At 39.7% G+C, this 21,421-nt stretch overlaps 1 protein-coding gene across 1 annotated transcript in view; it reads right to left on the bottom strand.

Annotated features, from left to right (window-relative positions):
• SPAG16 (sperm associated antigen 16) overlaps positions 1–21,421 on the bottom strand; it is a 270,139-nt gene that overhangs the window by 111,730 nt on the left and 136,988 nt on the right. The window contains exon 11 of the mRNA XM_062579355.1: positions 16,744–16,751. Coding sequence (XP_062435339.1) covers positions 16,744–16,751 — 8 coding nt within the window. The remainder of the gene's footprint in view (positions 1–16,743; positions 16,752–21,421) is intronic.

The following is a 21,421-nucleotide window of genomic DNA, read 5'->3' as shown; positions in this document are numbered from 1 at the left end:
TGATCTGTGAAAAATGAGTGCAAGCTTCAATACTACAATGCCAATCTGTTTTTTTTTAATGTGACTATAATGCAATGTTCTCCCCATTTCTGAACTCTCCTTTCTCCTTATAAATATAATATGCACCATTTGAATTAAATGTCTTGCTAGAAAACCCCCAGGTCTATTGTAACACATGAAATACACATCTTCCAGTCAGTGGGTTATGAAAATAATTAAGCAAAAATAGCATACAATACTTCAGCACAAGTTCATTAAGAAGGACCAAGATGACCTACTATATGGTATGCAGATTAAGTCAAAGGAAGTAAGATGCTCAGCATTAATTGTATTAATAGAATCTTGTTTCTTAAAAGAAATGCAAAAAAGCCATACAGCCTGCAATGGAACGATGAAAAATACTGCAAGCTGACTGTTACCGCTTTAAAGAAAACCTGTCACAGTGAGGAATGATACTGCCAGTCTATTCTCTCAGATGAAAATAAAATACATTATCTACACATTCGCCGTAGTGGCTTCTGTGTGTAAATGAGAACACAATACCCATGCAGTCTCCAAAGAACAGTATGTCAAAATTTACAAATTTAACCTATTATTGATATCCAATATTCTCTTCAAATGTGGTCTGATTAGAATACCGCTGCTCCTAATCCCTGAATGCTTAATTATTTTAATTTCATACTTCCTCGAGTTAGAAGGGACAGAAACAGAAAACCAACCAAGTCAATCTCTATACGTTCTCCCCAAGCCTGTCTGGACTTTCCGATCACCTCTGCTCCTGGCACAGGAACGCTGGCTTCTTTTGTGGATCCTCACTAGCAGCTTTCAATCACCGTTGCCTTTCTCTGCATGATTTATGAATCCGAACTATGTTCTTTTCGAGATGTAGCAACCAGAACTACAAACAGTTTAAGATGTAGGTAAATTATGGCCTCCTGCTCTATCTATTCTCATTTCTTCCTTAATATTTCCTAATGTTTTGATTTTCTTTTTGGACTGCTGCTGGGCACTGATATTCATACAGCTACCTATAAACCCAAGATTTTATCATTGATCAGTAATGGTCAGCTCAGAGCGCATATTTGCTACTTTAGTCTTCAGGTACTAAGAGAATAATGTTAAGACAGACACTAGGCATCACAATTAGTATTTAAGCGCTTCTTGAGTCAACGTAATCTGATCTCGGTGACTTACTACTACTCCTTTTGTCCGTTTATTCCAAAGTCTCCTAGCCGGCATTTAGCTTTGAGATAGATATTCTTGTAAGTCCCCGCCTCGAGGAAGGATTCCTATGTGGGAGTCTATCAGACTTCCTCCACACTGAACACAGGTACAAATAATTCATTTGGCTCCTCTGCTATAATCTCTTGTTCCTTGACTGCTTACCTATAAATCATACAACACCGGCAAGAGATGTCTGTCAGTTTTCTTCCTGAGCTTACCGAACGAGGGAACAGCCGCTGCCTTTCTACAGCAGGGGCACATGCAGAGATTGGCTGTTGCTTTCCATTCGTAGATCCCTGGGAGGTTTAATTTCAGCAAGTGCATTTGGTATACAGCAGAATGTTATCTTCATCTTAACAACTACACCTAAAATCTATTAAAATATATCTGTGGCGGAAAGGAAAACTATACAGCATTACTGATAACTGCTCAAATATCTACAGTGTCTTAACAGCATAAAAAGCTCACGATAAAAGAGGACAGAGTAAAAACTAAGTTCTTGGCCTTATCTTATTAAAAAAGATTAGACAAATGCTACACATATGGGAAAAGACATTTATGCAAGGACACACAAAAAAAAATCTCAAAACCATAAGATTAAGAAATTAAATACGAAGGGAGAGAGCAAGAGCATCTGAGAAAACCCGAAAGCAGAGAAAAAACCTGACAGACCATTTAAAAACATACTAGAAAATAAGAAACAATTAGGGCAGGCCCCTTGCTACACCTAAGAGATGCCTCGACAGCTCTACAGGTGAAAAAATTCATTGAGTTTGTGTGGCAGAAAGAGTTAGAATGGACTAGACTAAGAAGAGTGATGGTAAGCAAGGGAAATTAAAATTAAAAAAAAAAGTAACTTTTGGAAACTGAATGACTTTTTTGCTGCACCAGGAAAAAGTAGTAACAGTTAAAAAGACTCTAAACAAAAGGTTGAACAGGAAAAGTGAAACAAAACAAAAACCCTGGGGACACAAATTCTAGGTGATGGGAAGATGGAAGAGAATGCATGATGCTAACAAGGTGTGAGCTGAAAAATTCATAGCTGAATGTGTCTAGATAACATCAGCTGTCTGTGCATGTTGCTAATGCAATGAGGGTGGGATAAAGAGCGAGGGGCACAAGAGAGTTTGGTAGGGAGAGATACAGAGCCCGTTTACTTTTGTTATCAGCCGGCTGTCAAGCCAGAAATGCTGGAGATGCTAGATGAAACGCATGCCTGAATAGAGATAAACAAACCATAGACCGACAAACAGATTTGCAAATCATCTGCATGAAAACAGTATCTGATCGCATATGACAAAAGGAGGTCATCTAGTGATAAGATTCAAAGACAACAGTAAAAGGCAACACAGCATTCCCATGCAATAAAGAAGGAGACAAGGAAAATACCTATAAAACCCAATGATGCAAGAAGCTCGAGTGGCATCTGCAGAAACACAGAACTGTACAATAATGCAAGGAGCAGAAATTACGATAGACGGGGGAATGAATGATCACCGCTACTAAGAGAAGAGAGCTGCAAGGAGGAGCATGAAGCAATACTGATTCACATCACAATAATGATTTCTTTGACCAAGAAATCATTATAGGTCAGTTGGAACAGTTTCTATAGACGGAAACTGGACACAGGTGCATTTTGGCATAGATTAGAGGTGCACAACACTTGTTAGAACATAGCATTTGGGGCACGAGGGGCAAAAACAGGGAACAAGTAAGGCTGATAGAAAAGAAGGTAGTTGTATGTGATGAGGAGATGGAGCTGTGTACTCAACAGTTGGAAAATAAAGTTACTACTAACTGTTGCTGAGAAGAGCTGGAGAATGAATTTTCTTCACAGAAGCCATTGAGCTTTAAAGAAAAGACACCCAGAAGCAGAGGGAGACATTAACACTGAGCCAGGTTTGACAGTCTGACACAAACAAAGTATTTGACTGTAAAGGATGAAGAGATTAGGAAGTATGTTAGTATTTCCTCATCAAAACAGAAAGTAGTGACACTGGAACAGCAGCGCCAAAAGCAGCTGTACAGTACGAGCTGGGTTATGCAGCAATAGAAAAAGAGGAGAAACTAGAGTTAACAGCACTAACTACAAAATTATCAATTGTACCACAGGAAGGTGAGAAAGAGGATGCCCTGAAACGCAAAAAAGATTAGCGGGTCATAAAAAGATATTCTGCTCATTATAAAGCAGGGAAAGGAATAATTATGAAGAAAACTGAACCCCCAAAATGTGTCTATCTGTGCAAATGGACAAAAGCAAGAGAGAGTTTGGCACATAAGAAAAAATCCAGATTATGAAGGCAAAGGAGGAGGGCAGGAAAAAAGGGCTGAATCTTCAAGTAAATGAATTAAGGGAATTAAGGACTCACTACAGAGCCAAAAACAGGATAGTGCCTCAGATGATGTCCTAGATGCCCTCTGAAAATTATATATTAAGATTTGTTTCAGTGGCCCATAGGGATGCTACGTGCTATATCAGAGAAGGGAATAACCCAAGGACAGACAAAACCAACTACCAATTACAATATCACATCAGCACAGCTCTTATTTTACCAAGCTACAAGAGAAGCTGACATCGTGCCAACACGGTTCACCTACAGAATCTGATTTGTCTTGAAGAATTTGCAAGAACTCATTCATTAGCCAGAGACCCGCTACGAGGAAGGCAACGCAGTTTACATCAGCCACGTCCCGTTCTTTGTCTCTAACTCGCTCTCCTGCGATCCAGGCATTCACCTTTCCGTGCTCTGATCGAGTTTCCTCTCCCTGACTACAAAATGAGACTTCTTCCTTCTTCAGTATGTGATCTGCAGTCAGTAACAAAAACATTATTCCAATAACAACGAGCCTTTGCTCTACACGTCTTTTCCAGTCCCTACAATCAATGTATTTTCCAGCTGTCTAAGCACAATTTATTACAATAGCAGTTCTAATGAACCTTAGAAAGGGAATGTAGCATTGCAAATGAGAAAGCCTTTATCTTAAAATCCTTTACGCACTGTCTTGGACGTCTTTGGTGACATGCTAGTCGGAACCCTTTAATCACACTGGCCCAGATTTCATCCTTACCAAGTTATCTACAAAACTTGCTCAAGGGAGAGCGCTGTTAAAACCAACAATCCTCAAACTAAGGTACTATTTAGCATGAAAACAGGTGAAACTAATGCAATACCTATATTAACTTATTACTGTGGCTCCCTCCCACCAGTAGGATACCTGATGAAGTTTGTATCACAAGCAGTCAATTATTTGAAAATGTTTTTAAAGCGAAATCTATACAATTAATGATAGACGTTCTAGAGTAATTAAATGAAAACTTACTAATTCTAAAAATAAATCAAAAACTCACATTAGTATTGAAAGATACAACTTCTCTACTATTTCACTTTACTTCATAGGAGGCATTTCTCTTGCCATTATCTTTTCAAAAAAATATAGCCAACCGCTGGCCTGTGAGGTTTGACATAAGCAGATACACAGGTTTAATACGTTACCGGAAGCATATTAAACCCCTGGTTATTCTCCCTTTTCACCAAACATAGAATTCATCTCTATTACGAGTTATACAAACAGCTATAGTCCAATGAAGTGGGTTTTATATACTCAGTAATAGATTTAGAGAGACAAATAGGAGGAGTACTTTCCCCCCCAAATCCATTATGCTCAGAATTAGCATCTAAGACTTAAAAGCTTAGGTTGCTTAATGTTTTGTAGTCAAAACATCTGAATTGCCTATATTCAAAATTAATATATCCACATTTCATACATCATTTATTTTCAGGTTGTACAACTGACCCAGTCTTGCTCAGATAAATCCCTATACTGTTTTAAAGGCATCTCTCTGGATATGCTATTTTCTGATAGAATGGCATAATTTGTACGCCTTTCTATAAGTAAGCTGCAGAAATTCAAGAGTCTAGTGACAATTTTATCCGAGGTATCACAGGCAGCCAGAGCGTGAATTCAAATTGCAGCTCTGTGTGTAAATGGAGAGGTGAACAACTTTATAAATTAACTTTGATCAAAAAGAGAAGTTCTGGGTTTACACTGCTATAAATGAATTTTATCACTTGTTTTCAATATTGTTGGCTAAAACACTTAGCTATAGAGATCATGCTAATCTGCATATACAAGGAGGAGAATAATTGAGTTTTCTTTTTAATTAATGATGAAACAACATATAAAAAGCACGGAAAATTCATCATAAAATGTACTGAGCTAGATTCTTCAGTGCAGTTGAGCTGCTTTGTTGTTTTCCCAACCCAGAACAGCCATGAAATCATCTTTGCGGCTGTTTACATTGTATTTAAAGTCGTTTTGCATGAATAGAGCAATAGAAAACAACTGGAGCTTGCCAGTTAATCTGGCTCAGTCATTTGTTCATTTGTTTTGACCACTGTGATTTGTTTCCGAACACTTGTGCTATAACATAATTCTATAACAAATGCAACATATAATACTGCATAAAGTCATTGAAGTCAGCTGGAACATCAGACCTCAGTTCAACATCTGTTGTTAAGATTTTGATAACCAGCAGGAAGAGAAAGTCGTATTTCCTACGTGGCAATTTTAAGGTGAGAACGTTAGCAAGGTTTTGCTACAACGTTCAAGCTAAGGTCAGAAGCTCCTGTGTATTTGTTTTCCTGATCTGAAAAAGTATCATTTATTTCAGCTTCTTGGATCTGTTCTCTCTCCAGCACCCTATTCATCTCCACCCTCTGCAGCCTCCTCACTTAAAATAAAAAACTGAGGAAAAGCTATTTGACTTTCTCTCCTCTCCTTTTGTATTAAGTGCTACCTGCCTTGCCTTTACTTCATCAGTAGGATTTTCCTCACAGACTACGAGTAAACTCACTCCATAAGGCAGCTGGCTCCAAGAACTTAGGGGAATACAGCATTTGAGCAATTAGTGGTCATTACTCATATTTACGTTCAAACGTCCAAAACATTTCTCCAGCGCAGTTATACGCTGGGGGCGAGGCGTGAGGTGGCGAGCGGCAGAGGTGCTGAGAAAGGCTAGATCATGGTGATCTATAGACACAACTTAAAATTCTTCTGCTGAAAAATGATAAAATGGGCTGACAGAACCAAAAAAATCATCTATCTGTACAAGTCTATCACTGTTTTGCCGATTAATTCGGTCTACTGATTTTAGGGTCAGTATAGAGAAGGGCATATGTTATTTTTGCTACATATGAATACGCAACGGCTTTTGCTTATTTACATAATGGGACTCAAGATATCTGAAAATCTTATTGCTACAGAATCAGTTTTCCCTTTCAGAGGTGACAAAGGAATTCCCTTAGCATTTAGATTGTATGAGAGGAAAATTATAACATGTCATTATGAAAAAGGGACAATTTCATAATAATTCAAGGTTTAAGAGATTAGGCATGTTCAGATCACATTATTTTCATCTTTTACTCAAAACTGCAGGATTTTGTCTGATAGATCACTGATCCTCCCCCTGACAAAACACACACATATAGACAGGGAAGCTACAAAACAAATAAAATCAGTCCCTTTCTAAAAGTGTACTAAAAGCAATCAAGTACTTTAATAAAACTAGAAGGATTTTTATAATTTACATGATTTGGGAACAGTTTTGTTAAAAAAAATCAATGCTCCATTTAACAATAAATTACTAACACATTTGGGAAACAGCCAGGCTCTGCAGTTTTTTTTTTTTTTAGAAGATTTTTTTTTATTGATTAATGGACAGTTCTGCTTAAAATTGATGCTGTAATACAAGCTGAGACCAGGCTACTGGCAAGCTGATCCGTAAAGACAAACATTGCACCAATGTGAAGTCTTAACAGCTTCAAAAGGAAGGAATGTTTCTACAGATACAATTACAAGATTTGGGCCTACTGCGTTACTGCTTTCAGCAAAGGAACCTAACGCTTGCCAGGGCTGCAAGCCGTGCAGAAAGCTGCGCCATATTCCCGTTCCTCCCAACAGGTACACGCTTGCTGCACTATGCAATTCCTAAAGCTCCTATTTCATCACTTTGCCTACGATCAGTATCAAACCGTAAGAAAATTCACAAAAATAGGAACAAAGACTTCCCAATACTTCACATGCTCAAGCATGTTAGAGTCACAGAACAGCTGAGGTTGGAAGGACCTCTGGAGATCATCTGGTCCATCCTCCCTTCTCAAGCAGGGTCACCCTGAGCAGGTTGCCCAGGAACATATCCTGGAGGCTTCCGAGCATCTCCACGGATGGAGGCTCTACAGCCTCTCTGGGCAACAGGGTGTTACTGTTGAGGTATAACAGATTTACATACTTACATTTTAAGGAGCTTGTATATTAATTAAACAATCTTTCCTTTTACACTTTTACCCCTTCTTCCCTATCATCTTTCTTCTTTTAAATTCACAGTTTTATTCTTCATATGTTCTAAGCAGCTTTAGAGTCAAAGTTGTATAGTTGTTACGTTACAGTTACTACAGATGTCTTCTGGTTTAAATACAGCATAAAGCCTGACAATTTCTTGCCTATAGTAAACAGTAGAAAAAGCTGTCTTTTAAATACTCGCTACAACATAAATGAAAATTCTAGGAAATTTTAAGTGCTGTATACTTCTTGTAGTCTCAGTGACCTGTACAAGTAGCACTCTTTAGGACCAGGAGCACACCAAATGTGTAAATTCAGCAGAAGAGCCACGTTACATTTGGAAATTTTCAGCAGCAAACCTATGGTTTAAAGCTTCTCCCCAAAACAACAACAAAAAAACATAACCAGACACACACAAATTTAGAGGCACCTATGAATACGGGGGAAAGAGCAGACTGCAAGTGAGAATATCTGTAATGGTTGTTACATCTACAGCTTTGGAGAACATCAGCTTTTTCTCACTAATATCATCAGAATGAAGTTCTCCTGCAGTTCTGCACTAAACAACGATTAAGAAAACCCTCCACGAGGAACTTTATTTGCAGCTATACAGAAGTTTATGGGATATTTCACACTTCCACTAAGCAGTATAAGCAGCAAAATGAGTACAGTCTGGCTGCAATCCAGCTTATGCATGACCACTTGAAACACAAAATGCGATTTAGATGCCTGCTGGAAAATAAGTGATTTCTCATTTTCTTTTGTTCCAAAGATCTTTGCAGAAGGCCAGTAATATCTTCCAAGTTTAGTCTAATTGAAATTGCAACTCAAGGTATTTAAGGAACTAATCCCAAGGCTCTAGTAAAACTATATCTTCAAGGCTGGGCTACTGGCAGACTACTATCTATCAATTTAAAAGCCATAGTGTCAAATGGAGGCAATCACAACTCCATGGGCTAGAATACAATTTGACAATTGCAAAGATTTCGCTTCTAAAATATATTCATTTAGATCCAACACCAAATGTTGTTCTGTAACTAGAGTTACAAGGCGATGAGTCAAAATGCTACTAAACAGTTCGCTTCCCTAAAAGGAGAGGCAAGTGCCTGGAAAAGAGACACTTTCCATTATTAGCTCTTGCACACAATCTCAAATAAGAAGCAAAAATTATTGAAGAATTTTTAAGTCCATAAATAAGAAAAAGATCACCGTTACTATCAGAATATCCTTTTCCCCACCATGTTAAAAGGTTGCTTAAGATCAGCAATTAAACAAAAACATTTTAGCAAAGGTTAATACATACACTGTTACCTAAGTTAAATAGTAAACAGTACCTATTAAACTCTGTTCTAAAGAGTTTCTCGATTTGTCCTTGCTGTTACTCCACTGAAGATTTCTCAGAGGTCAGGTATTGAAAATATATCCCTTTAATTGGTCAGGTAATGGCATATATTGGAATAATTTGGCTCTCCTCCTGCCTTCTCTTTTCTCTCCTGCTTCAGTTGTACAATCTTATTGAACTACATAGCTCACGATATGAGGCTGCTTGTAAAACATAGATTGTTATTTTTAGGATTTTTTTTAATGTATTTTGCTTTAACAAACAACTGTGTTTTAAGAATATACACAGGAAGCGATTATCTCAATTCCAAGGTGCTTCTCTTCACTGTGGAAAGCCAGAGAAACTTTAGAAGAGCTGAGACAGACTAGTGCTTTTGGACAGGTATCTTATGCCTGATACTTCCCGATGCATCCTCACAGTCTTATTAAAAAGAAGACTGTCTCACTGTCAACTGCCACGTCTGGAATTTCTTTTTTCGTAAGAAATATAAGTAGGAAATACAGTAGGAAAATAAGTCCTCCAGCCTGCAACTGTGCTGCCAAGAACCCCAGCGGTGATGCTATGGGGTTAGGAAGATCGACACTGAGTCAGGAATAGGGCCTTTATTACTTTCCCAAAATTACAAGATCTCAAGAAATTTTCATGTCTTTAGCCTATGCTATTACTACATCAATACTTTAATTGCTCAATGCTTTATCCAGCTTTCGCTCTTGAAAACAGTCTCCAAGGATGGAGGTTAGACAACTTCTCTGGGCAGCTTGTTCCAATACTTGGCTATCTTAATGCTGAAAAAAATTTTGCTTCTACCCTGCCAGACTGACAAGGATCATCTTCATTACTTGTTTACAGAATCCTTTCAGGGAGAAAGGCAAGAGGAATATGTGAGGTTCCCCCCGCCCCACTCCACGAGCCAAAAATATATTTTGTTGACTAGGATATCAAGGTCCAAGTTCCAGCTATTTGCGTTCAGACAGCTCTTACGGGTTTCAGAGGGAAATGTGCTTCATGCTCAAGAGCTGATTATAACTGGAAATGACTCACTGACATGAATATTACAATTACAGTTCATGCACTGTAGCTAGTCAATTCTCTAAGCTAAATTACTTCATCTTATTTACTAATCTTCTGGAGTAGGATTCAGGATTTTATGATGATGGCAAAACAGAAAGAGAGAGGCAAAGTTAATGACATCCTTTTGTTTTCATGTTATCTAGGTAAACCATTCTGAAATTTGGGGAAAAACTGGCAAGACATTTGATAAAAAATTCCATTTCTTTTTTCTTAAGGAAAGAAACAAAAGATTGATTTTTAAGAGATAATTTTAAGCTTATACCTCCATAAGACATGATTTCTCAATTTCTTATGGAAAAATTGGAACTACTGTTGTATTAAACACATACTGCAGACTGTACTAGATGATACACCCATCTCAACTAAAAATGTTTTCTTATTAACCTAAGTATTTTTAAACTCAGGAAATTGCTGAATAATCTCACTGAGACAACAGCGCTGCAATACCCTTACAATAAGGGAGCAATAAAAGCCTAATCCCAAGACAAAAATCGTATTATTTTGAAAATAGGGAGGATAAAACAGCACATACATACTGTCTTTCCAATCGTTGCCACTGGGATCGAGAGTGCCACCGAAGGCAATTCATAAACCACACAAACATCTCAAAACACGTGAATAAGTTGAGGTTTTCAAAGCAGTCTTCTGTAGCCTTATAACAAGCAGGTATATACAGGCCCATACACACTACAATTACGATGTAGCCAGGATGCACTTAGCAGCAAAGACAGAGTAGATATGCTGAAGGGCAAACACTCCTGTAGTATACGGTGAATACTCCCCCCAAATTTAAACTTCTTAGCAGAACAGGCAGTGTTGCTTTATGTCTTATATGAACAACATTAATAGCCAGCTTTTAAGAAAGCAGTAAGAGGAATTGATATCATGTCTCTGCTCAGGTATCACACGATGAAATCTCATTATTGATGTGAAGCTGTAGATCAATAAACACCAAGGGGAAGCGATTGCCTCCACAACAGCACCCTTGCAGTGCTAAGGCAATAATTAGGTGATTCCGAACTACGGGAAACTTGTGAACAGCGCATGTTCTGTAGCACACCTATTTAAATCTCCTTTGGATTCTCTAAAATAAAGCCAAAAAGCTGTATTAGCAGCATTCTGGTAGCATATATTCACTACTCGAGGATAGCCCCCTACCAACACATCGCGTCGCTCTTTGCAAGCACCATCAGGGCATCTACAGCAACTGGCTTCTCCCTGCAAAACGCCATCTCTTGTCCTTTACTCTGATACATCTCCAGAGTTTCGCCTTTGTATTGCTTCCACTTCTACCTGTATCAGGCCTTCGTTCACTTTGAAAAACGCCAAGAAAGCGAGCTAGAGAACGTCAATGTAAGCTTATGGAGGTGGTATTGCAATGCCAAATCAAGAATACCGTATCAAGATAAAATACAACAGTGTCAAGATAAATGTACAAAGCTGACAGCACAAAGTCAAAATGGAGCAGTGTCACTGCAGATCTACAGAAACAACATTCATCTGTCAAAACAAAATCATGCCATTACATATTAAAGAATAGCTTAAATGAATCTGGATGCAAAACTGTTCCCTCAAGTTAGTAAAATCCTACCCACACTTTCCTCACAGCAAGGCAAAAGCACACGGGTTTGGCAGAAGTGGGCAAGTAAACAGCGTGAGAGAGTATAATATCACAAAAGCAGTTAAACTCTGAACTGGTGAGTGTACTAACACGAGAAAACTTTAAAGTAAGAGCCAACAACTGGTCAGTAATCACCATGAACAACCCCAGGAGCAGCAGTCTATTCACAGAATGGTTGAAGTTGGAAGGTGCCTCTGGAGATCATCTAGTCCAACCTCGAGCAGGACCTCAAGTCCTGCTCAAGCAGTATCATCTACAACATGATGCACAGGATCACATCTAGGTGGATTTTGAGCATCTCCAGAGAAGGAGACTTCACAGCCTCTCTAGGCAACCTGCTCCAGGACTTCGTCACTCTCACAGGAAAGAATATTTTCCTCATGTTCAAACAGAGCTTCCTGTGTTTCAGTTTGTGCCTGTTACCTCTTGTCCTATTGCTTGGTACCACTGAAAAGAGTCCAGCCCCATCCTTTCAACACCCTCCTATAAGATATTTGTAGACATTGATAAGATCCCCACTCTGCCTTGTCTTCTCCAGGCTAAACAGGCCCAGCTCTCACAGCCTTTCCTTGTGAGAGATGCTCCAGTCCTCTAATAATCTGCATAGCCCTATGTTGGACACACTCTAGTAGGTCCATGTCTATCTCATACTGGGGAGCCAAGAATTGGACTCAGTACTCCAGATGTGGACTCACCAGGGCTGAGTAGATGGGCAGGATCATCTCCCTCAACCTGTTGATAACTCTTCCTAATGCACCCCAGAATACCATCAGTCTTCTTGGACAGGAGGGCACACTGCTGCCTCATGGTCAATCTGTCATCCACCAGCACTCCCAGGTCCTTCACTGCAGAGCTGCTTTCCAGCAGGTCAGCCCCCAGCCTGTACTGGTGCATTGAGTTATTCCTCCCCAGGTGCAGGACCCTCCACTTGCCTCTGTTGAACTTCACAAGGTTCCTCTCCACCCAACTCTCCAGCCTGTCGAGAGACCTCTGAAGGGCAGCACAACCCTCTGGTGTATCAGCTGCTCCTCTCGTTTTGGTATCATCCGCAAACTTGCTGAGGCAGCAATGTGCCTTCACCAGGTCACTGAGAAAGCTGAACAAAACCAGCCCCAGTGCTGACTCGAAGGACACTACAGGCCTCCAACCAGACTCTGCGCTGCTGATCACAACCCTCTGAGCTTTACCTCAATCCACTCCTCTGCCAACTCATCTAACCCACACATGTATTCGCACAGGACCAGTTTCACCCACTGACTCGTTCTCAGCTCTTTGCTTCCACACCACTGAGGTGTGCTGCTGCACACATGGCAGTTTCATCCCCAACACTACCTTCCTCCTTTACCTGAAGTAAATAGCAGAGTCTGCCCTCGCCACCATCTATTAAGTAGACTGTGGGTAGCCCCAAGGAATAAGTCTGTAAAAAATCCTCATAACCCAGCAGTAGATCTGCTCTAATCTTATTTCTGGGGCTCAAGTCCTACTTGAGAAAGCATGGTTTGAAGTTAGGACAGCCAGTCTTAAAAATCAATGCATCTAAAACCACAGTTGTTTCTGAGAATTAAGAGGTTATTCAAGGACATATGTGCAAATACAAAGGGTAAATTTTCATACCTTCTTGAAAAGTACCTCCACAGAAGCAAGCCAGATACAGCTGAGAAGATGGAAGAATGGTCTTTTAAGTAAGTCACAGAGCAGGTACTGCTTTCAGCCACGTCTTCCGCAACCTTGAGTTACAAGCCCTGAGCTTAATGCTGACACTGTTGAGCCCTTCAGCCCTACTCAGCACAGCAGTCACTGCACATGACGCAAACACCAGGTATAATGTTTCCATTCCTGATGTGTAAAATAGAGATAATGCTGCTTGCTTTTGCTCTTTCTGTGCCAAGTCACTTCACATCATGTCTCTTTGTACAAAATACAGTATAAAATTAAATACAAATATCCATTTGCTAATAATAATAATCCTGATTTCAGTAAGTACACTCCTACAAGTTCTTGTTTACGCTCACTCTAAATTTGACCTGAAACTTAGTTTAAGTGGTGTTCTCAATGCCAGTAGCTGCATCAATCACCGCGCTACATATATGGTTCAAAGTTGGAAATTACATTTTCCACACTAGGAGATTACATAAAACACAACAGAAACCATTAACTGAATTTTCTGAAAGGCATGATTTTATGTCTTTGTGTGCCTAAGCTTCCAGTGAATTAGAGAAGAAAAAAATACAAATATGGAAAAAAAAATGCTTTCCTTCATTCCTATTATATCTTTTGTACCAAGAACAACCAGGGATCACTGTAAAACTGTAAACAATGTAATTACATTTAAATATAAGAGATATTTACACTCCTGGGGGGAGGGAACAAGTAAATGAAAGTTCTTATTTCACGTAAGAATGTCTAACATTGATGTTTACTCTAGTGTTATTCAGGATATTCAGTGAAAATACCCATAGTTTTGATGCTTCTAGCAAGGAAAAATCTTTTATTGCAAAGTGTTTTCTTTTCTTTTTTTTTCTTTCTTTTTTTTTTTTTTTGTAATATATCACCTTCCTAGAAGTAGTTTGTAGCCAAATTACATTTTTGTCCTCTATGTCTTATTGAATAAAAGCAAAATAAGACAAAGCAAAAACAAAAACCAGGAGAGTAAAAACACAATCTACTTCTCCCTGTTGATAAAGCATCACTTCTTCAGGTATTGACTGCCAGTTTACGTGAAACTCTGGTTTGATTATGAAGGGCAGCAACATGTTAGTGAAGGCCAGAGGTTAAAGATGAAAAGAAAGAATTTTATGGTTTTTAGTACTGCCAGAGAAGACAAGCTAACCAAGCCAACCACCAAAAGCACATACCTCACCCCCTTTCACACACTCATGTTTTCAGCAATTTCCAATTAAGTGCAGATTACAGGTGTCAAGGACTCTCTTAGAAACCTCTGTGTTAGACATTTCCGGTGCAAGGGTATATTAATTTTATTACAGTCAATATTTTAATTGGATTCTTAACCTGTGGCCATAGATATACAGTAGGAGAAAAAACCCAAGAGAGAGAAGTTGTATTTATGCCCACATGAAACACTTCATTATACTGGAAATCTGCCACATCGATATTCTGCAAGCATGACTTCCAAGGAGGATATATACGTTTTCCCAAGCAAAGGGATACTTTAAATTTGGCCTCACTAGACTCTTTTTCATTGTGAAGTTTTGATTTTGGTGGGTCAAAGCAAATGAAGAGAACAGCCTGTACATTAACTAGAGTGTGGGCAAAGGGGCTGGGGGGGGGGGTGTGGCGGAAACAAAAAACAAAAAAAACACCGTTCTGCAACAGAGGCACAGAACTAGTCTTTCCGAGGCTGGATGAACTCTCTGGAGGGCTGGCTGCAGCACTTGAGACGTGCACAAACTATTCCTTTCCCCAAAGCTTCAGAGCCTGCAAGTGAAGCTGAGGTTTAATCGGGGTATTCTTTTAGGGGTGTTTTTTTGAAGTGACAGTGATATGACACTAGCCGTATTACTTGGATACAGAGATACACATTCCTCTCTCCCTTCCTCCATTTAGATTAAATGAAGCTTTAGAAAATTCATTAGGGTATTTTAACAGTTTAATAGTCCCCCTAAGAACCTTGAGAGGAGTAAAAGCTCATCAGCAGCCTGGGTCAGACCAAGATAAGCTTCCTTTGCATCTTAGGTCTGCTCTAAAAATGATCTTCCGAACAAGCACTCTTGGTGCCATCGCACTCGTTTTGCACAGGAGCAGGGCCAGGGCTCGTCATTCGGCAGGACTATGGCTTCAACCAGTATGAGAAAGACCCAGTTCCAAAGAAAAACAACAAATTAAGTTCTTCGGCTGCTGAATACTAGTTTGATTCTACTTGATAGATTCTTTTTAAAATCTGTTACATCTGCTAAGGAAAATTAGGCACAAACAAGGCAAACTAAAATTAAGAGGAAAAATATATATCATCTTTCTGTTTTTCCCTCAGTAAAAAAAATCTGGCAAGACTGAAGTGCAAGGCAGCAGCTTCCCCTCTCCCTGAATATCTCATGGCTAGGGCCCAAAAGCTTTCAGAGCAAAGGCTCGTACCTAAACCCTGAGCAGAAGGCCGTAGGAATGGAGCACAGACGGGCCATTTCAATCTTTTAAAGGCAGTTTTATACCTCGTAACCAATGGTTTACTTGTCGATGCATTTAAAATTTGTAACATTACTTAAAGCATGCTAAAAGGTAGCAGCAGACGTGGTGCTATAAGGTGACATAAGGCACCATTTCCAGAAGTCAGCCACCGAACAAACGCATTGATGCCACTGCAGGGCCCCCTCAACACGTTATGTCCCCTTACACCCCAGCCAGCCTCTCCGCTAAACCTCTTAGCGCAGCCCAACTCCTGCAGAGTTGCAGAAGAAAAGTATATCCATCAGCCTTTAGAAGGAAGCACGTGGTTTTCATAGACAATAAAGTCCCCATTGCCCTTTCCTCACAAACCTTATGTAAAAACAGGGGAAAATGAGCAAAAAATCTCATTTAGAAAATAGTAGGCTAGAGGTACCAGAAGTTTACAGGACCACTGGCTCCCAAAGCTAAAACCACACGTATATTTTAGTGCTGCAACAGATGCTGACAAATACACTCACACTATCTAAACCATTACTGAGCAAATAATTTGGCCAGACGGGTTTCTCTGTCAGTATATTCAGAGAGAACAGTACTTCAGACTAACCAAGCAACTTAGATTTATGCAGAGCCTTTGCCATCTGCCTTGATACTACCTCGTGAAAAGCCTACACAACCTTGTAAAGCTGCACGTTATTTGAATATTTCTCAGGAAGATTAAGTCCAGTAGAAAAGGGGCGAGCTAGTACCAGAATTAAAAAGGTACCTTTAGTGAATTTCTGCTTCAATATGAAGGAAAAAAAAAATACCAGCTGCTACGCATGGGGTTTATTTCTTTAGACACGGCAACTCCTGGATGCCCGAATTAGTACTAGAGAGTCAAGTGTGCAAGGTAGCATGTAAATTCCCTGCCCCAGGAGCTCACAGCTTAAGACTATGATGAGACAGAAGAGACAAAAAAGCAGATAGGAGGAGGAGGTAGAAGGAAGACGAACGTCGTATGCATAACAAGCAATTCCCCTAGTGCTACCAAGACAGCTACTGTGAGGAATTATGATGAGCTCTTCTACACATGCAAAGAGCTAAGCAGTGAAAGAAAAAAAAAAAAAAAAAAAAACCCTCCCCTTCAAACACGAAATTCTCAGATCTGCTGAGAAAATTGTACCTTTTAAGTTTCTTCCAGCCTCTCTAAAGCTGAGCATGAAAAAAATCTAAGTCCCGTGCAGACAGGTTAAATTTAGTAAAGGTCTGGTGAAAGGCAGAAAAATATTTTATGGAATTTTAATTGTTTCTTCCTAGCTTGTCACCAAGGTCTTTGGTACCCTGCCTACCTGAAGGAACACTTTGAAGTCGGAGCCTACAAGACCTGCAAGATGTACACATCTGCAGCAGCTCAGAAGATTTTTCTTTCACAGAAAACACAATCTTGGATTTCTTTTCTTTCTGAAAGGCATTCAATCTCAAAATATTAAGATCCTTCAACAGAACTTAACTTTTCTTCTCAACTTCAAAACGTTAACAGTGCCACCACACAATGCATACATCCCTTCTCAGGACAAGTATATCTATTTAAAAAAAATCATAAAATCACCATAGCTAGTTTAGTGGACTGATGTCAGTTTACAGTTACTGATGAGCTCACCTAACACGGATTTGTAAGCAAGCATTTGTGACAGTAAAGTACTTTCAGATTTACAGACTTTAAAACAGAAATCTGCATTCTAAAATGAAGTTTCTTTTAGTAACAAAAGCTTATTTTTGTATTCAGCACCAGCAAGAATGGTCAGCCAGCTGGCTACTACTGTTTGCACCTGTACCATGTTTAAATAGGGGATGGAAATCATATGATACATTACAAAAAAGTAAAAAATGACAAAGCACAACCACGCATTTCTGGACCTTGAAAAATAAAAAAAATGTTCAAATAATAATGTCTAAAGCAAACTATGACAAATTCATCTGAGAAATAGGGAGAAATGTCAAGTTTAATTTCCTGCATTGCAGATCAGCCAGAGGGTTTAACTCTAGATATGATCCAAACAGTATAAGTCTCTATTTTTCAGTGCCTATATACACAAAAGGTATATTTATTAAATTTAAAGATAATTTTCCTAATATGCTAACAGCTCTTTTAAGATTTACAGTAGTATGAACAATAACTGTTCATGTAAACACATCCAATTAACCCAAATCAAGCCGTTTCTTCCAAAACCATTTTGTAACATGCCAGTCTCAAATTCATAGCATTTAGCAGAGTCTGAATGCAGAGCTTCATACTTAGAGTAGTCTTCCTCTAGAGGCAGCTCAGCTATTAAAAACAAAGCTGAACTTCTGGATTACCAGGTGCTCACAATGCAAATGAACTGGTAAGGAAGGAGGACTCAGACCCAGAAGGAGAATTTCAGCTCTGTCCAGAAACCCCCAGCGACAAGAATTACTTGGCTAGCTCGCTCCGGTCCTCGCTCCCACTGCACGTGGCAGCCAGCTTTCCGAGCGAGAGCTTCACGCAACTGTCGCTTCTGCTTCGGAGAGCTTCCCACCACCTCTGCCTACAGCAGGAAAGAGATGAACTGCACTTCCCTTGCACCCAGTTGCCGCTTTATGCCACCTTCCACGGTACCGTAACTCCGAACGGAGACCTATGCCAGCCTGCTCAGGACAGAGACCTCTCTTGAGCAGCAAACAACACTTATTAAAATCCCAAGCAGCAACATACTTCTACTGAATAACAGAGGTGTAAGAGATGACTGACAGGTCATGAAGTCTCCTTTATAGAGTACCAAGGCATCAAAAACTTCATTAATGAGATCTATACCAGGATAAGCCATCTGCTTAACAGCCCATACAGCAAAATACCTGACATTAATGAGGTTTGTAAAAAGTACAAATTATAGCAGCGTTTTTCCTTCAAGCTTGAGACCAGAAAAATAATTTTACTAACACGCTCTTATTAAAAAAGAGCATCTGTACATTTTGTAGTCATGCCTGACGAGTCCTTCATTTAATGTGTTACTGCTTCCCCAGTCACTAATAACAAGCTCTGACCCTGTGGAATCGCCAGCTTGGTAAGATGCTTTACACACAAGAGGCAACAAAACATGAAAGGCCAAGTGTTCATAGGATAACACCTTCATGTGGCAGTTTAGTATCTGCAGTAGTTGAGAAAGCTTTGACAGAGATCCCGCATTCGGGGGAATTTTGCTTTTGCTGTAGTGTGAACAAGTCTGCAGACACGAAAAGTGCAAGCTAGTCAAGATCATTCTGAACATGTTAACTTCTTAAAAAAAAAGTAGCCTGTGGTTTCTCACATGAAGTGTCAGGTGGGCTGCTGTTAAAATCACAGCCCACAGGTTATTAGAACTCCAGCTGAAAGCGTTTTCATGACCAGCAATTTTATTATCCCAGCCAAAACAATAGCAACTCCGGACAAACAGAGTTCAAAAACTTCAATATAGTATATTGATTTAGTATCACTTCAACCATATCATCCTGTACTTAAATGCTTTCTTCAGAAAACTAAAGAAATTTCTTAAGAAACACTTGCGCGAGGTAAGGAGCGGACTGCGCTTACCTTCTGCTGGGCACGCAAGGAGGGAAGAGCAGAAGCTGCCTGGCATCGTCACTTGTCTTACAGTGCTTGCCTGAGCTCAACCACAGGTTATTGGCCATGCACTCTGGCCACATTAACTCCTAACCGTGATGACTGGAGCAGCTCAGTCCAAACTCTGACGAGGTACAAGATAAGACAGAAATAACCGAGACAAACAGCGTACTCTCAACACAGAAGAGCACTCTAAGAGTGCACACTGGATACTATGTAAAGAAATCCAGCTGAGACACCTGTGTTTGACAGTCAAAATTAAGATCACCTCACTATACACTACAGGCTTCTACAGTTGGGAAAGAAATAAAATTTCAGCTCCATCGTTTATTGCTATTATTAATCACCTTCCCATCTATCTGCTTGCTTTCACTTAGTAAGAAATACAGTTTGCTAATTTTGGAAAGCATTAAATAGCTTTGTAATATTAGCCTTAAAGTATAAGATAGGGTCGTCTTCTTGTTTAAGAAATGGAAAGCTACCCATTAAGCAAATCACATCAATAGATATGAGATACACTAGTTCAAGGAGCTTGGCATTTCCAGTCACTGAAGTCTCTCTGCCTACCAGAAACACTGACAAGCATTAATTTAAGCATATGTATTCCACTAGAAAATCACTGTAATGTCAATACAGAACCGAGACACCATCCAACAGTGATCAAGCAAAAGTTCACAAAACTCGTTAATAATCTTTTAATGTCTATGTAAAGTTTGTATAGTTGGAAAAAAATGAATGAGAGTTTGGTTTTCCAACTCCTCTGAAATCAATTAGGTTGCAAGGATATTATGTCAGTGCTCAATCGTGTTAATATATTTACTCAGCATACAGATTATCTGCATATATTTTTATGTAAAACTGATTATGAAATTAGATCCAAATACTGTGAGAAATATGGTGGCAGAGGCACAGTTATGTCAAAGTAGAGTTTTAACGCAGACTGAAGGTAGAGAGAGGCTATGTGATTTACCAGCGATGAAACAGAAATTCAGCATCACTCGGACACAGAAGTCACATTCACGAATCCTGATTCCAGACATCAACCACTATAGCAGTTGCATTTCACAGCAACACTGAAATGAGTAAGATCTTTTTAAAGAATAGCTTTACGTTGAATTAACAAGGGAAGCCAAATTTGTAAAAATTAATCATTCTGAATTTACATCCCCACTACTGCTTTGTCCATGTCAGGGGGGATCTCAACAGCTATTTTACAAGGAGTCTTACTCATCCACTTATTTTACTATCGGACCTTGCATTTAAATGCACTTCAGCATTTCCTAAATTTTAATGCAGTCTTTAAAGGAGTTAACCGTACTTTGCCAAATACCTACCAAAAACAGGAATCAACGTCACTATATCGAAACCATGTATCCAGAGTTCATTTACCATCCTCCTTCCCGCTACATTGTGGGACTGGCAAAAGCTGAAGATGCCCAGAGGAGGCCTGATCCAAGGACACTGCATACCAAAGAGCCCGGAGACCCACAAGGCATCCAGCAGCAGCCAGGATGGAAAGCTGGGATAACCCTGCTTCACTTCACTGCTCGCCTTCAGCGCAACTAAACTAGGCCTAAGCAGGCCCTTCCTACCTTGAAGCCCCTCTTCATGGCAGAGGCAAAACACCTCATTTTTTGCCCACCCTCTTCTTAAAGCACAGAAATTGTTGCCTGCTGCAGTCCCGAACTACAGCAGTACAGGTGATGTCTCCTCTCCTGCCTGAACCCCACACAACCGTCGTGGTCTCTAAGGATGCTCGGTAGCTGTCCCTCATGCACATCCCACCCGGTTTCCCAGGTTATCCTTCCTAGCTAGACTTTCCCATCCCTTTTTTCAGCTTAAGTGACAAATAAAACAGGTAGAGGTTGAATAAGTGCACAGACAGTAACACAGCAAAACCAGCAGAGAAATCCTAAAAATGAAGAGGCAGAAATACAAGCAAACCATAGTATGACAATGTTAACTCTTTGCACTGAAGATACAATGTTCACATACAGTTTTGGCAAACACTTGCATGGCACTCACATGTACCATGCCTCTCGTTGCTTGAGAGGCTCAATTTATTGTCTGGTAAATTAAGGAATTGGCTTCATGATCTCAGCACGCT

Source organism: Rhea pennata, chromosome 6 (genome assembly GCF_028389875.1).
Source record: "Rhea pennata isolate bPtePen1 chromosome 6, bPtePen1.pri, whole genome shotgun sequence".
Taxonomy (NCBI): Eukaryota; Metazoa; Chordata; class Aves; order Rheiformes; family Rheidae; genus Rhea; species Rhea pennata.
Note: the sequence above shows the minus strand (reverse complement) of the source record. Positions and strands in the feature narration are given on the sequence as shown.